The following is a 16210-nucleotide window of genomic DNA, read 5'->3' on the forward strand; positions in this document are numbered from 1 at the left end:
TGTGTATGTATGGTTGATATGTGTCCTTTGTGTACACTGATGTTTAGAGTACCGCATGTGTGTGTGTGTGTGTGTGTGTGTGTGTGTGTGTGTGTGTGTGTGTGTGTGTGTGTGTCTGGCTGGGGTGTTCTACAGTGGTGCAGTGCTATGGTGGTTTTGCCCGAGTGTTAGTGAGAGTTATTCCTTGCTATGGTGTTTTCTTGTTTTTGTCTTTGTTCCACATCAGGTGTCTATCAGACTGTGGGATTAGAATGTTATGTTGGATCTTAAATACAACACTCAAATAGGACTCAGTATCTGATTGTGATTTATTTAACCAATAATCCAAATAAATTACAATAAAGCATGATTATATATTATTTCCCATGGAAACAGTTAAAAAAAGGGTTAGGGTCCATTCAGAAGAGTTTTCCAAATCTTTCAACCTCACCTCTCAGCCAACCTGAGAAGGTGGTCTTTCCTCAGGCATTGATTGATGAGACTGAAGTTCCATACCAAACTCATTCTGCTCAGGAAAACAAGAAATGTGTTTTCCTCAATAGAAGGCTCTGAAAAAAGCTGGTGCGTGGACGTCTTTTGCGAGGCAATCATCCATTTGCATCCATTAGGTGCATGCACGTAAGTGCTTGTAGAAAAATGTAAAAGTATAAAAATGGACACTTGTGATTTAACTAAAACACCAACAGTTAGGATGACATTTAACAGGCTAGCTATCTGCAGTAAGTTAAGGTTTAACTTTTATATTATTTTTTGATGCTAACTTTGCTATCATGTATTTTTTATTCAAATTGCTTATCATACAAAGGCTAGAATAAATCTTAAACGATTGTGTTGTAATTCAAGCCTTACCCTGGAGTTGGTGTCTTGATGAATGTGAGTGAAAGTGAGGTTATGTTCAAACTTTAGACATGCAAATGTTTTACATTAGCTTTTTGCCAGCTGACATCAACTTAAGGCTGAATTATACTCCTGCAACTACAACTGTGTCTGGCCACGCAGTCGGATCGACGGACTCGTTTTAGTTTATCCATTTAACATGTGCGCAGAATGAGCTTCAAATATACCTATTGAACTGTTTCCGCTCTCATGCAGTCAGACGTAGATGTCAGATGTTCACTCTGGAAGACGTTGTCGTTTCACAAGCACAACCAGCCTCAACATCTCAACGAGCAGGATGTTGGTCGGCGAGGGGCGTTCAAGAGCAATGCGTCAAACCAGCCTCACTGAACAACACAGACCCCTCACTAAGTCTGCCTGAGACCAGCTGAGCAGCACAGTTGAGTTCATATTGTTGAAGATAAAGGTTCACCAAAGTGTTGCGAGTGGCAACGGAGGACCCGAGCATCAAAGCACCACAAAGACACACAATCATGACACAAATCCACAAACTGTATAAAGCTAACCCTAACCCTAACATAGCCAGTAGCCAGTAGGGGCGTTGTGCAGAGGGCTAACATAGCCAGTCGATAGTGAACCCCGTATATAAATTGTGAGTGAATGGGTTGGGGGCTGTGCATGTTTGAGGGGGAGGAGACTATGCAGAGAAGTCTAACTCAGTAGCTTTGATAGACTTTGACAGGTGGAACAGTTGTATGGCTCTAGGGATGAATGATTTCCCCAGCCTATGGGTTTTGCGTGGCAGCGAGCGCAGTCTGCAGCTGATCACACTCTTCTGTTGCATGATGGTACCGTAGAGTGGATGGTTTTTATTGTCCATGATGGTGAGCAGTTTGGTGAGGGTCCTTTTGTTGGCGACTGAAGTGATGCACTCCAGTATAGCACCGACCACAGAGCCAGCTTTCTTCACCAGCCTGTCCGCTCGCCCTGCATCCTTCTTCTTCATGCTTCCTCCCTTGCACACCACCGCATAGAAGAGGACGCTGGCGACGACAGACTGGTGAAACATCTCAAGGAGTTTGCTGCAGACGTTGAATGACCGCAGCCTCCTCAAAAAGTGCAGCTGGCTCTGCCCTATCTTGTAGATTAAATTTTTGTTGGCATTAACATATATATTTGGAAATCTAAGTTTATGTAAAAGAAAAAGAAGGAATAAAGAATACCTTCTTTATTCAAGGTATGGTAAAAAAAAAAAGATCTGTTTTAAGTTTGCGGCGGAAGATGTAGACACTACCTGCTGTCCTGATGTCAATGGGGAGCTCATTCCACCATCGAAGAGCCAGGACGGCAAAGAGTTGTGACTTTGAGTGTTTAGCTCGCGGAGCTACAAGCTGATTGGCAGAGGCCGAGCAGAGTGAACGTGCACACTTTTACAATATCCTGGCTGTAGTCTGGATCAGATCTGTTAGCAGCACAGTTTGCAGGTACCAATGTTTTGAAGCGCATGCGGGCGGCCACCGGTAACCAGTGAAGGAGAGGAGGAGCTGTACTGTGGGTGAATTTTGGGAGGTTAAGACCAGTCGAGCTGCAGCATTCTGGATGAGCTGCAGAGGTCAAATGGCATTAGCATTGTTGTGCAGCATAGACCTACAGGATGTTATGTAGCATGGACCATGTAATGGAAGATTTTCTCAGTTAATCTGCTAAGGAGTGATGGAATCTCTGGATCAAAAATTGTCTTTAGTCTGTTTATTCTTGCAAGAAGGAACGGTCTGCCACAGCCACCCAAAGCAGTCTGCGACACACAATTCAATGAAACAACAGTCACAGCTCTCTTTTTATACACGATGAGGTTCACACCTTCAAACCACATGGAACAAAGGGAACACTGGGTACCCCCCCATCCTAGACCTTTCGTCTCTTGGTCCTTGATTTCAAAGAAGTCACAATCTCCTTTGCCCTGGGAATTTCAACACCCTGTCAGTTCACGAATTGTTTACGACCCCCCCCCCCCTCCCCCCTCATATGCATATATAGGAGACAGTCCTTTGACTGTCCCTTCACTTCCCCTCACACTGTCTGCTTCCAACATCACAAAGAAACATTTAAATCAGTTTAACATTGCAATACTATATTTTCCCATTACAACCAACAGAATGTTGTGCAGCATGGACCTACAGGATGTTGTGCAGCATGGACCTACAGGAACGTGTTGTTGCAGTAATGTTGGCAGTCAGAGAGAGTTGACTATCAAGTGTCACAAGAGGTTCCTGGCAGTCGGGATTAGCACCAACACTGAGTTGTTGAAGGTCAGAGTGAAGTCATAGTGAGGTCATAGTGAGGTCGTGGGTGGGAGAGCCTTTTCCTGGAAATAGAAGTAGTTCAGTCTTGTCAGGGTTGATTTTAGGGTGGTGTGTGACATCCACTGAGAGATGTGAGTAAGACAGGCAGAGATTCCTGCTGCTACCTGTGGTTCTGTTTGGGGAAATGAGAGGATCAGTCGGGTATCATCAGCAAAGCTATGGTAGGAAAAGCCATGCGAGCAAATGACAGCAGAGAGAGTACAGAGAGAAGAGAAGAGGACCCAGGACGGTGCCTTGAGGGACCCCAGTAGTGAGAGGACAAGGTTCAGACACAGATCCTCTCCAATTACCTGGTAGATGCTGTCGTTGAGGTAGGATGAGAAGAGAGAGAGCAGAGCTTGAGATACCGAGATCCTGGAGGGAGGACATAAGGATCTGGTGGTTCACAGTGTCAAAGGCAGCACAAGAGAGACGGCTCTAGCAGTGTGGAGCTGCTCAGAGACAGCAAGGAGGGCAGTCTCTGTTGAGGCCTTAAATCCAGACTTGTGAGGGTCCAGAAGGTTCTTCTGGTCTTGTTGAGGCCTTGCATCCCGACTGATGAGGGTCCAAAAGATTGTTCTGACCTTTGTTGAGGCCTTGAGTCCAGGCAGGTGAGGGTCCAGAAGGTTGTTATTGTCTCTGTTGAGGCCTTGAATACAGACTGGTGAACGTCCAAAAGGTTGTTCTGACCTTTGTTGAGGCCTTGAATCCAGACTGGGGAGGGTCCAGAAGGAGAGAAGATACTGAGAGGCAAGCAGGTTGTCGGCATATTTGGATTTTCGCCATTTCCTTTCCGATGCTCTATAGTGGCTCTCTCGGCACACACCGAGTCAGACAACCAGCTAGAGCGCACTTGTGAGAAGACTTGTGAGAGGACTTGTGGACCTTTCGTGTCATAAGAATACTACAGCTTTAAGACCGTACAGTCTGTATATGAGGAGGAAACACGGATGTTTATGGAGAGACTGGGCCACATTTCAAATAAAAGACCCATGCCCACTCCCTCCCTCCCATCTGTCTCTCTCTCTCATCCTGAAGTACCTGATAATTCTGAATACTGTTAAGCAAATCAATCAAGGACAGCGCTGATGCAGGCAGACAGCTGCAGTGCAGCTTTGCACTGATCAGCTGACACATCAGCTGAGTGTGATGTCATCAGCAAATGAGCAGCTGTAAAACCTGCTAACATCTAAACAATTCAAAAACAAAAATGAGGACAACTGGAATTCATTATTGAGTCCATCATTTGATGATGACAATATAGACTTTTGTGGTGTTAATGTGTGCAGGGTTTTGTATTAGATGAGAAAATTAATTGGGAAAATTCCCTTTTTGTTGCACACTATGAGTAGATAATTATGTTTGATTATGCTCTTTTTTGTAGTTTTTTCCATTATTTATATCAGTAAAAGAAACATTGGGGCAAACATTAACTGAACTTAAGACCCAGATTTGGTGTAATTGTTTAATGCAATTATCTGTTGATAATCCAAATTAAACAAATAACGTTAATTCACATCCGAGAGTATCATCTTGAATATTTGGTGTTGATTTGTGTCCTCTGTGCCTTTATCTGTCTGTTTCCAGTCAACATGACACCAGTGGACCAGCTGGACCAGCAGTGAGTCCGTTCCAGCTGGAAGAGCCAACAACAATACACTCCTATCTGCAGTAAGGGACCTTTCATTCCACTATTATCTTCAGGGTCGTGAGGCACTAGATCCGATCCCAGCTGTCATTGGGCGAAGGCAGGATCCAACTGGACAGGTCACTAGTCACACAAAGAGAGAGACAAACATTCACACCTATGGGCATATAGAGTCCAATTAAGCTAAGCTGCATGTCTTTGGACTGTGGAAGGAAGCTGGGGAACCCATGATGCGGAGTGTTTTGCAAATCTCCTTTTTTATCACCTATTGTGGTAGTCAGGAAAAAGATCGGCAGTGTGCGACTTTGTATCGACTACCGGAAGCTGAACTTGCAAACCATCAAAGATGCTTATGCTTTGCCTAAGCTTGAGGACACCTTCACAGCACTCTGGGTCTGAGTGGTTCCAAGTACTCTATCTAAAATCTGGCTACCACCAAATTGAAATGGAGGAAGCAGATAAACGCAAGGCTGCATCTGCATGTCCCTAAGGATTCTGGGAGTTCAATTGCATGCCACATGGAATAACAAATGCACCAAGCACGTTCCAACGTCTTATGGAGAAGTGCATTGGAGAGATGAACCTGAAGGAAGTCCTTGTCTTCGTTGACGACTTGATATTTTCACCAACCTTGGAAGAGCATGAAGCAAGGCTTATAAAGGTGCTTATCCTAAAACTGTATTTGGAGAAATGCATGTTCTTCCAACAAATTGTTAGTTATCTGGGACACGTGGTATCCCAAAACGGTGTTTAAACAGATCCAGAAAAGATTGCTATGCTCACATCATGGCCAGTGCCCAAAACATTGAAAGACCTCACGTCGTTTATTGGCTTTGCAGGGTACTATAGAAGGTTTGTAAAGAATTATGCTGATATTGTCAAGCCTCTTCATAATCTTACCTCCGGGTATCCACCAACGCTGAAGAAATTGAAACCAACAGAAAAACCAGGAAAATACTTGAACCCCAAAGAGCAGCTGGCTGGCCGGTGGACGTCCGCTTGTGAGCAGGCTTTTGAAACAATAATTCAGAAACTCACTACGGTCCCATTCTTGCTTTTGCTGATCCCCACAAACCTTACCTTCTGCATATAGATGCAAGCTCTACTGGCCTGGGAGCTGTGTTGTATCAAGAACAAGAAGGCCAAGACAGAGTCATTGCTTATGCCAGTAGAGGGCTATATCATTGTGAATCATGTTGTCCTGCTCATAAGCATAAAGGAAACAAATCGGGAAATGTATCCAACATCATCTGTCTGACCAAGGTTTAGTCTCTATTGACCAACAGACCATTCAGGCGGTGACAGACGGAGCTCATCTATAGTACAAACATAGACTCTGGTGGTGATGATTTTGCCCTTGTTCAGTCACTTTCCACTTCCATTGATGCCATTCCTGACAGTTTTGTGAATGACAGTCAGTTTGGAACCTGAATCATTCTTCCACTTTCAGGAGGACTTTAAAACAGCGAGCAGACCAAACCATCAGACATGTCACATATCACAATTGGAAGATGGAAAGACACCACCCCCTACTATAAGAGATGAGGTCCCTAATCTACCTCTCCTCCTCCGATAATTAAACAGATTATAGCTGCAGGACAATATCCTTGTGAGGAAGAGGCAAATTGGATCTCAATGCTCTTATCAACTTGTCCTGCTGGTGGAATTTCGAGACAAAGTCCTCACTAGTCTGCATGAACACATTTATTGATGATCACCTGGGAATTGAAAGAACCCCTGATCTTTTTGACACCATATTTTATTGGAAAAGAATGTCTGCTGAAGTTTACAAAAAGAGGAAATCATGTGAAAGGTGTCAAAAGGAAATCACGACCTCAGAGAGCCACACCATAAAAATGACAAGACCTATGGACTTCCTATCACTGGAACCAGACAGAAGCAGAATAAAGGACATTCTTGTAATCACGGACCATTTCACAAAATATGCAGTGGTCATTCCAACGCCCAATCAAAAGGCCAGGACAGTCGCAGAATGTCTATGGGACAACTTCCTTATTCACTATGGAATCCCTAAAAAACTCCACAGTGATCAAGGACCAGACCTTGAGTCACGGACAATAAAGGAATTGTGTGGAATGGGTACAATTCCCACTCCACAAAGTCACTCACCACTGCCCTGTACTCCTCCTTTCCATCCCGAATACATCCGACCAACGTAGTCATCAGACTACTTCTGCAGATGGCATGACGCTGTATTGTACTGAAAGGCATTTGTGTACAAAATGAACTGGAAGGGCGACAGAACAGTTCCCTGTTATATGTAACCTTAGCCCATTCTTATTCCCAGGCCATCAAATATATTGCTTTGTCATGATGCTCCTTTGTTATTGCCTTGACATAGATTTAGTCACACAGTTGTGGTGTAATGTGAACAGCAGTCTCAGGTCACACACCTTAACCACATCCCACTTCTTACATGTTTGTGTCTGGCATCCACAAAGCCACCACTAGAGGTCCAAGTCAGTAAGCATGGGTCTTTGCTCTGGTGAGGAAGTCTGCATTGTGCGAGATTGGAATTTATTAGACCTTGACACATCAGTTCTGATCAAATTCATCCCATCTGTTATTTTGCACTATGGGCGATGTGGGAGCTCATGCATTGCTCTTCTGTCCAGGCACTGCAATCTGGACATGAATGGCAAGCTGAAGACTTCTTCTGGGAAGATCGCTCTCTCCAAAAGGGCCAACATGGTGTCAGACTTGTCTCCAGAACCCGAGTCTTACACCCGGGTGAGGACGCATGCACGTGTGCACGCACACACACGCACACACACGCACACACACGCACACACACGCACACACACAGATGGCAGATGTTGTCCATCCATTCATTTTCCGCCGCTTATCCGGGGTCGGGTCGCGGTGCCGCCACTAATGTTGTGTTCCAGGTAATCCCAATCTTTTTTTGTTACGGTTCAATGTTCAATTAGGAATTGTGCATCAATCCCTAATTCCAGAAATTTGATAAAAATAAAAGGTTCTGATGATACCACTGCTACTGCAGCTCACTTTCCATGGATGTAAAAGGGTAGATCAAACTCTCTAGTGTTACTCAAAAGAAGGAAAGAACAGTCTCCCTAATGTTCTTTTGGAAAACGTTCCTCATGCCAAGGTTAAGAAAATAATTCCTTCCACTCCTCCGATCTAACCCCAGTTTGTTGTCAATGAGTTCCCTGATTGGATGCTATCGCCTACATCTGTGCATCACAATGACCTATTAGTTCATAACCAGCTGATGGACACAGACATTTTCCTTTACGGAAAATCTATGAACAAACCTAATACCTGACTATCACAGTGTAAATTGACTGGTTTACATAACCAATATATCTCTATCTATCTCTTGTGAACAGATGTCTCGTACGCCCAGAGCAGCAGCTACGTTCGGGAAGCGCTCCAACTCCATGCGCAGGAATCCCAAAGCAGAAGTCACCAGGCAGGGATGGCTGTACAAGCAGGTAAAACCGTATTTTACTTCTCTCATATGAATGCACAACTACACTAGTCATGTTTAGTACTACTCAGACTTCTTAGGCAACCAAACCTCTTAGTTAGGGAAAAGATGAGAGCGGGGTTGACGCAAACTTGACTGACTAAAGACTTAAATGACAAATTGTCAAGGTTTACTTTTAGTGTCGCACAGGACCGTTTGTTTGACCGAAAAAACACAACTCCCACTGACCTCGTGTGAACTATCTGCTCTTCACACTATGTCAGTTAGTTACTATAAATGTCTAATAAAGACACAGTGGGGTTTACATGGAAGTTAGTTGAACAACGGTGCACTAGGTTCAGACCCTAAGGGCAACTGTCAGTATTCCACAAGTTGGGAGTGAGACTGGGTTGTGTCATCATAAGAAGGGCAATAAATCCCTTCAAGTAATAACAGGAATACAGAGACCACGTCTAAAAAGATGTTAGAACAAGGCAGTGATTACTGTGCTTACTTTTAAAAAAAAAAATGATTTGAAGCACATTCTGATAATTAGCAAGCACCTTGTACCATCTAGATGTTAGTAGCTCGGATAACTCATGAGAAGGACTTCTTCTAGCAGCTTGTAGGCAGTGCCCCTTTCTGTGACCACATGAACTACTCAAGTACTCAATTTGCACCTTTTCTGTACAAATTACGAGCAAATTGCTAAAGTGTTAACATGTCCAAACAGTCAACAGATCTCAAGAAATTAGATTTCTAAATCAGCAAATGCAGAACAATTGTATTTGCCTTGACAGGATTAAAACAGAAAGTAGGGTGACGTGATGAGCAATGTTTTCCTGATGTGGCGTTAGCGTTGATAATCAGGACCAAGATGACGATGATAATGATGAGTAATGAGTGTGCGATGTGTGTTGTTCTCTAGGCCAGCAGTGGAGTGAAGCAGTGGAACAAGAGGTGGTTCGTCCTCACCGACAGATGCCTCTTCTACTACAAGGGTTTGTGCTTCAATCTGTTGTCTTGCTCAGATATCTGCTTCTGTTGTTTTCTCATCAAACTACTTGTAATGCGAGGCTGATGATGTGTGGCCAGCATCAGGGTTCATTTAGCATTCCACTTCAAAAACATACATGGTAAATAAAATAGAAATGTATAAATTGAATTTTTTTTTAATGTGGCCATTATTGTTAGGTGATTGCTGAGAACTGTGGTTGAGTAGGGTTGCCCTTTAATCAGAGGACTGGTGATTCGATCCCCGGCTGTGCTAGTCCATGTTGACGTGTCCTAAGGCAAGACATTTAACCCTAAATTGCTTCGGCAGCCTGTTCCTGTATGAAAGGGTGTCATGGTGGCACCCTGTCATCAGTGTGTGAATGGGTGAATTACGTTCAATGTTAAAGAGCTTTGAGTGGTTGGAAGAGTAGAACGCTTTATATAAGTCACTCTTTTACAATCCAGGTGACAAACTTTAAATCTTTAAAATAATTGATGTCTCCCTTTGATCACAGTGTCCACAATTGAGATGAAAGTATTGATAAAATCATGAACATACAGCCATGATGTTTTTATGGGAGGTTATTTCTTGCTTTGTAATGCTGTAAAACTGTTTAATTAGACTTGTACCATCATGCTCACACGATACATATTTCACCAGGTGATGTCTAACAAATGCTGACCACTGTTTTGCCAGTTTAACCGCACACCTACACGACGACTTTTCCCTACGACACAGTTTGGTTGGACTGGTTCAAATTGATGTTGAACAATAGTTTTCTTGAGTGTAGTTCAGTTGCGCGCTTTTATGTTAAAGTATTGTTATCAGACCAATATAATAGACACTCTCGGACCAAGTTAACAACAGTTTATAAATCAGTTTTCTTTTTTATTGAACAGGTACCAGAAGGAACATTTGTCTTTTATCAGGGACAACATTAACACTTTGTTCAGTAGTAAGGGTCCCTGTGAGGGACAAACCACTCCTGCTTTGGTCCATGTTCAGTAGTAAGGGTCCCTGTGAGGGACAAACCACTCCTGCTTTGTTCCATGTTCAGTAGTAAGGGTCCCTGTGAGGGACAAACCACTCCTTCTTTGGTCCATGTTCAGTAGTAAGGGTCCCTGTGAGGGACAAACCACTCCTTCTTTGGTCCATGTTCAGTAGTAAGGGTCCCTGTGAGGGACAAACCACTCCTTCTTTGGTCCATGTTCAGTAGTAAGGGTCCCTGTGAGGGACAAACCACTCCTTCTTTGGTCCATGTTCAGTAGTAAGGGTCCCTGTGAGGGACAAGTGCTTTTCATGTTTTCAGTTAAATTTTTCTTCCTCGTTGGTAAAAGTCCAGTCTGTGTTGACTTGAACAAGTGTGCTGACGTCTGGTTGAATGGGGTGGAGATGTGAAGGACAGCTGACAGGTATCAGTGAGGATCTGGATTTGTGGAACTACATCACTGAGAATGTTTGTTCTCATGTAGGTATATCCAAAGAGAAACAACATCAGGATCAGCAGCGGCTTTGCGCATGCGCGATTATTGTTCAGTCTGGACTTGGAGCCTGCAGCAAGGCTCCTGCGAGCCTGACCGCCTGCGAGCCTGACCGCCTGTGAGCGCTTTGTGAAGCGGCAACACTGCCGGTCAGTGTAGTAAGCGAGTGCACACATACATACATCCTCTTCAAATTAAAAGCAGTGTTGTTGCATATGAATTTGTGGCGTTTATCTTATTTATTTATTTTTCATGTTTGATTGACCTCAGGCGGGCCGACTGGGAGAGCCCTAAGATGCCAGTTCTGAACTATACCATCTGGAAAGATTTAAAGTGCAGCACCTGTGATAAGCCCCTCCCAACGCACAAAAAAAGTGTGGTTAATGCATCATTAAATAATTATTGGCGTTATTGGTTTGCTGGGTTGACACATTTTAAATAATATGAGTTTGTGTTGTTACCTTTCTAATATGCTGCAGTGTCTTCTTATGAAACTCTGGAGCTATAGCGCCTAAAACATGAATGCACTACAATTCAGAGATGTCTCAGGACAGCACTTCCTGTGTAATCCACGTGAATGCTGACCAGTGAGTGTAGAGACAGCAAAAAGTCCCTAAAGGAAGGTCGGTGGACGGGCCACACAAACACCTGTGTGTGCGTGTGTGTGTGTGTGTGTGTGTGTGCGTGTGTGTGTGTGTGCGTGTGTGCGTGTGTGTGTGTGTAATGAGTGGAGGGTTTGGTGTGTGCATGCGTGAAGATGTGTGAATGTGCATTCACTATTCACTTGCAGATTAATGGGTCACTGAGCTGACTTTGGGCTGAAGCCCGGCTCTGCATCACCATGGTAATGCTGGCTGCAGTCTCAGAACAGAAAACACTCTAAGATAATCTTAATTAATAACCTGCTCTCCTATATCATTTTACATAACACAAGATGAGATTCTCAATAACAATGCAGCCCAGAGATAAATTGATACTTAAAAAAACTGGAGTAATGCAACTGGAACGGTAGCACTTCATAATAACTACACACTATTTAGCATCAGTTAAGCATGGATAAACACTTAATTTATAATTCATAAAGCATTGTTCCAATATTTACACTCATTGGTATGCAAATCAGAAATACAGTTATAAATGTTTCATTCTTGATTTATAAGCTTGACTGTTTTGCATTTCATGAATGGGTTATCATTAGAGCTCAGCAAGTTAACGCGTCATTAGCGCGTTGATCAGAATCATTTATTTGCCAAGTATGTTATGTTTACACATACAATCAATTTGTCCTGGTGGCAGGTGCATCACACTGAACATTTAACAATATCACAAAAAGAACATTTAACAATAAGCAGAGTGCAATAAATGCCAGCATGAGTATTTACAATTGAGTAGAGTTTAAAGTTAAAATAAATTGCATGGAATGTGAGTGTAAGTGACAAGTGTATTTAAATACTAGAAAGAGCATTTCCTGCTGAAAATGCGTTGGAATGCAAAAAGCTGAAGCTTATAGCTGAAATATTTGAAAGAAATAGCTGAATATAGCTGAACATAGTGGAATATAGCTTAAATTAGCTAAATATAGCTAAATATATTTGAAAATGAAAGAATAGCTGAATATATGTAAAAATAGCTGAATATATTAATATAGCTGAAAATAGCGGAATAGATGAATATATAAATAAATAGCAAATCATTACTGAAAATATAGAAAAGGCAAAATACCTGCTGAAAAATGTTACAGTTCAAAGTCATTTAATTGAACTGTTGAAAATCCTTGTCGTTGAAATGTATAATTGGAAAAGTTGAAAGGAAAACTGCATCATCTAAATCAGGGGTGTCAAACATACGACCTGGCCCGCCAACAGAAGAAAAAAAAAGTTTTTTTTTAAAAATTGAAGTCTGCCATAGGTGGGATTAGAACCACTGACCCTTTGCCTCTAAGACAGAGTTGCTAACCACTGATCCACAGGCGCAGTTGGTGAGACACCTGATATTATTGAGTGTCTACAAAACCATCTGTTAAACCTCAGAACGTGAACGTCAGTGACGCTGTTAATCCTGACGTCTATAACCAAAGTGACCTGCACACACGCGCGCACACACACACGAACGTGCACGCGACCATAATAACACGTTAATGCGGCCGTTCACGCGCGCGGCCGTTGAGGCGCGGGCGCACCCGTTGGCGAGCGTTTACACGCGCGGCCGTTTCACGTTAGTGGGCGTTTACGTGTGCTGCCGTTCACGCGCGAGCACGGCCGTTCATGTGCGCGACCCGTTCGCGTGTGCGGCCGCTTACGTGCTGCCTGTAGATGCACAGACCAAAGGGCTGCTGCTGGGGACGGACCGGCTCTCCCATTCAGTCGGACGTCAACACGTCTTATCTGTTGGATTCCTATCGACCGCAGTTTACGGCAGAAGACAAGATTTCCAACGTTTTGAGCTATAAATTATGTCCAAAGAGTATACGGTTTGGAGTAGAGAGCAAGTTTAAAATATGTGTATCGCCAAGTGCTCTCGCTCTTGAGTATTACGTCACCGCTGTGAGCTGCCCAACACACAATAATGAGAAAGACAGAAAAGGTGCGGAAAAACTATAAAACGAAAACGCCGACAGTTAAAACAATATAGAAGATATCAAAAAGATGAGTAATACAATAACAGCTAAACGTTTTGTCAACATTTTAAAGGTGGAATGGTGTCTCTAGTTGAAGGCATGACAGAGCCTTTACCTTTTGAAGTTGAAGAGTTGAAAGCGGATTTGAAGATGTTCTTCATTGGAAACCATTCATTTTTTTGGATAAAAAGCTGAATAATTTTAAAATTTGAGAAAATATGAAAAATGTAAAAGCGTAGATTAATAGCTAAAGGTTTTGTCAACATGTGGAATTTTAAATATTGTCTCAAGCTCAATGTATGAAGAAACTGTAAACGTTTGAAGTTGAAGATGATTTGAAGATTTCCCCATTGGGTCCCATTATAAAAAAAAAATTATAAAAAAAATCATAAAAAGCTTAATAATTCAAAGATTTGAAAAGTCTGAAATATGAAAGGTCTTAGCCATCGTGTCCTTAGGTAACTGAATATTTTTATAATTGAACTTTTTTCTGTAGCTGAAAATATGAAAGACTTGAAGAGGTCCAAAATACGGATGGAAGAAATAGAATAATAACTAGAAAGAGCATTTCCTGCTGAAAATGCGTTGGAATGCAAAAAGCTGAAGCTTATAGCTGAAATATTTGAAAGAAGTAGCTGAATATAGCTGAACATAGTGGAATATAGCTTAAATTAGCTAAATATAGCTAAATATATTTGAAAATGAAAGAATAGCTGAATATGTGTAAAAATAGCTGAATATATTAATATAGCTGAAAATAGCGGAATAGATGAATATATAAATAAATAGCAAATCATTACTGAAAATATAGAAAAGGCAAAATACCTGCTGAAAAATGTTACAGTTCAAAGTCATTTAATTGAACTGTTGAAAATCCTTGTCGTTTAAATGTATAATTGGAAAAGTTGAAAGGAAAACTGCATCATCTAAATCAGAGGTGTCAAACATACGACCCGGCCCGCCACAGTGTCCAGTCCAACAGAAGAAAAAAAAAGTAAAAAAAAAAAAAAAACTGTTGGAATTAGTTGGAATGCTTGCAGCATTCCAACTAATGAATGTGTTAACTGGCTGTTGCTCCAGAGTGCCTGTTGTATTGTTCTGGTAACATTACTTTAAAATAAAAGCGTGCAATACACTAGTTTTCACTTCATTATTGAATTTGTTCAACTTTGCCCGGCCCTAATTATCATACCTTCTAAATGATGGATTACTCCGCTAGCAAGCTGGTCTCTAACTCGAGGTCCTGAGTCAACACCTGAGTAAGTAGACCAACCCAGGTGATAGCAAGCTGGTCTCTAACTAACTTAACCTTTTAAAAACCATGGCACCCATGTACGGGTGTTTTACATATTTTTTGCAAAAAACAACAACATATAAATCACAAGAAAATATATTGATGTTATACACCAAATTAAACACCAAAGCATTTGCTACAAGAATCAGTCAGCTATTTAAAACAAACTCAAACAGAAAGAAAGATAATTAAAAAAGTATACAACAAACTAAAAGCCACAAAATCAGCCTAAAATCAGCGTGTTTCCAGAACCAGCAGCCCTTAGCTTGGTGCTATCAGAAAAATCCAGATGTCCAGAAGCAAGACAATTCCACACAGATTCCAGACCTTTAACATCCTTCCAGCTCAAAGAACCAGAGAGATGAGCCAAAGAGCACAGAAACATGAACCGCTTTATTGCAGTACAATCAGCAAATACTGCTTTCCTTTATTTTACAGTTTGATAATTGTTAATTTGTGTGCTTCTTTTATTTTAAAGGGAAATATTGGTTGTTTTATGAATTTAAAAAAATAAATAAAAATCTGAAATTCTTTAATTTATTCTTCTCCAAATGTGACCAAATGTTACAAATGTGAGCCCTTGCCTGACTTTTTTCTGTACTAAATCCTCTCTAACTTTGTTCTGCTTCACTTTATCAAAGTAAAACAATGCAAAAATGATGTTAAAACTTTGAGGTAGGATTTGGAAGAATTTAAAAGTTTACAAACGCATCATTTCAAGGTAAAAATCATGCTAAAAGTGCTTTTTTTCTAGGCGGACCTGAAAACTTTACATTCCTTTCTGTGTGTCATCTTCATTTACTCTTAACCAGTAACACTTAGACTGATATTTACACATCTGAGCAAAACTTAACATTATACTTGTTTATTAACTCCAAGATTATTCAAATAGCTCTAGTGGTCGCAGAGACACAGACGTTTTAGTTTGTATGTCATTTTCAAGCTGAAACCTAAAAAGAGGCTTGGAGCTTAGTAACAACCTAAATTCATCATGAATTGCAATATTAAAACACGTTTATAAAGCACATATTAGCCATTATTGCATCATTTTTAATAATTGGTTTGCATTATATGTTACTGATTTTAAATGAGGAATCCATCATTTATAAAGTATGAAAACTCAATTATGAAACACATAATAGTCAAACTTAATTATCAAGAATATAACATGTATAACTGTGTTTTTCAATTGCAGATTATGTTTATACATGTTTATAAATGTTAGTGTTTACTCATGCTTAACTAATGAAAAATAGCGTGTAATTATTTTAAAGTACCACTGAAACATTTGGTCTATTTTGTTGACATTTTAATGCATTTTGTACAGGAATGTTTTATCAGAGCCATGCCATAATTCAATTATTGATTATCTGTTAATTATTTGACCTTTATTGTGACAGTAATTCCAATGTGCTAATCATAGGCCACATTTACAATCACCTCTGATCCCTTGAAGACGCATCAACTAGAAATCATGATTGTAATTATTTGTATTAAGTACAGTGATGAATACATCTCATAAACATTATCTTAAGATCTT

At 41.1% G+C, this 16210-nt stretch overlaps 1 protein-coding gene across 5 annotated transcripts in view; it reads left to right on the forward strand.

Annotated features, from left to right (window-relative positions):
- Positions 1–16210, forward strand: part of plekha6 (pleckstrin homology domain containing, family A member 6) — a 65974-nt gene that overhangs the window by 5414 nt on the left and 44350 nt on the right. For all 5 annotated transcript variants that reach the window (XM_068598971.1, XM_068598968.1, XM_068598969.1 and 2 more), the window contains exons 2-5: positions 4767–4850; positions 7464–7578; positions 8202–8306; positions 9210–9282. In XM_068598971.1, coding sequence (XP_068455072.1) covers positions 7480–7578; positions 8202–8306; positions 9210–9282 — 277 coding nt within the window. In that variant the 5' untranslated portion in view covers positions 4767–4850; positions 7464–7479. The remainder of the gene's footprint in view (positions 1–4766; positions 4851–7463; positions 7579–8201; positions 8307–9209; positions 9283–16210) is intronic.

This window comes from Clinocottus analis, unplaced genomic scaffold (assembly GCF_023055335.1).
Source record: "Clinocottus analis isolate CAN_PGR_092001 unplaced genomic scaffold, fCliAna1.0.p SCAF_42, whole genome shotgun sequence".
NCBI lineage: Eukaryota > Metazoa > Chordata > Actinopteri > Perciformes > Cottidae > Clinocottus > Clinocottus analis.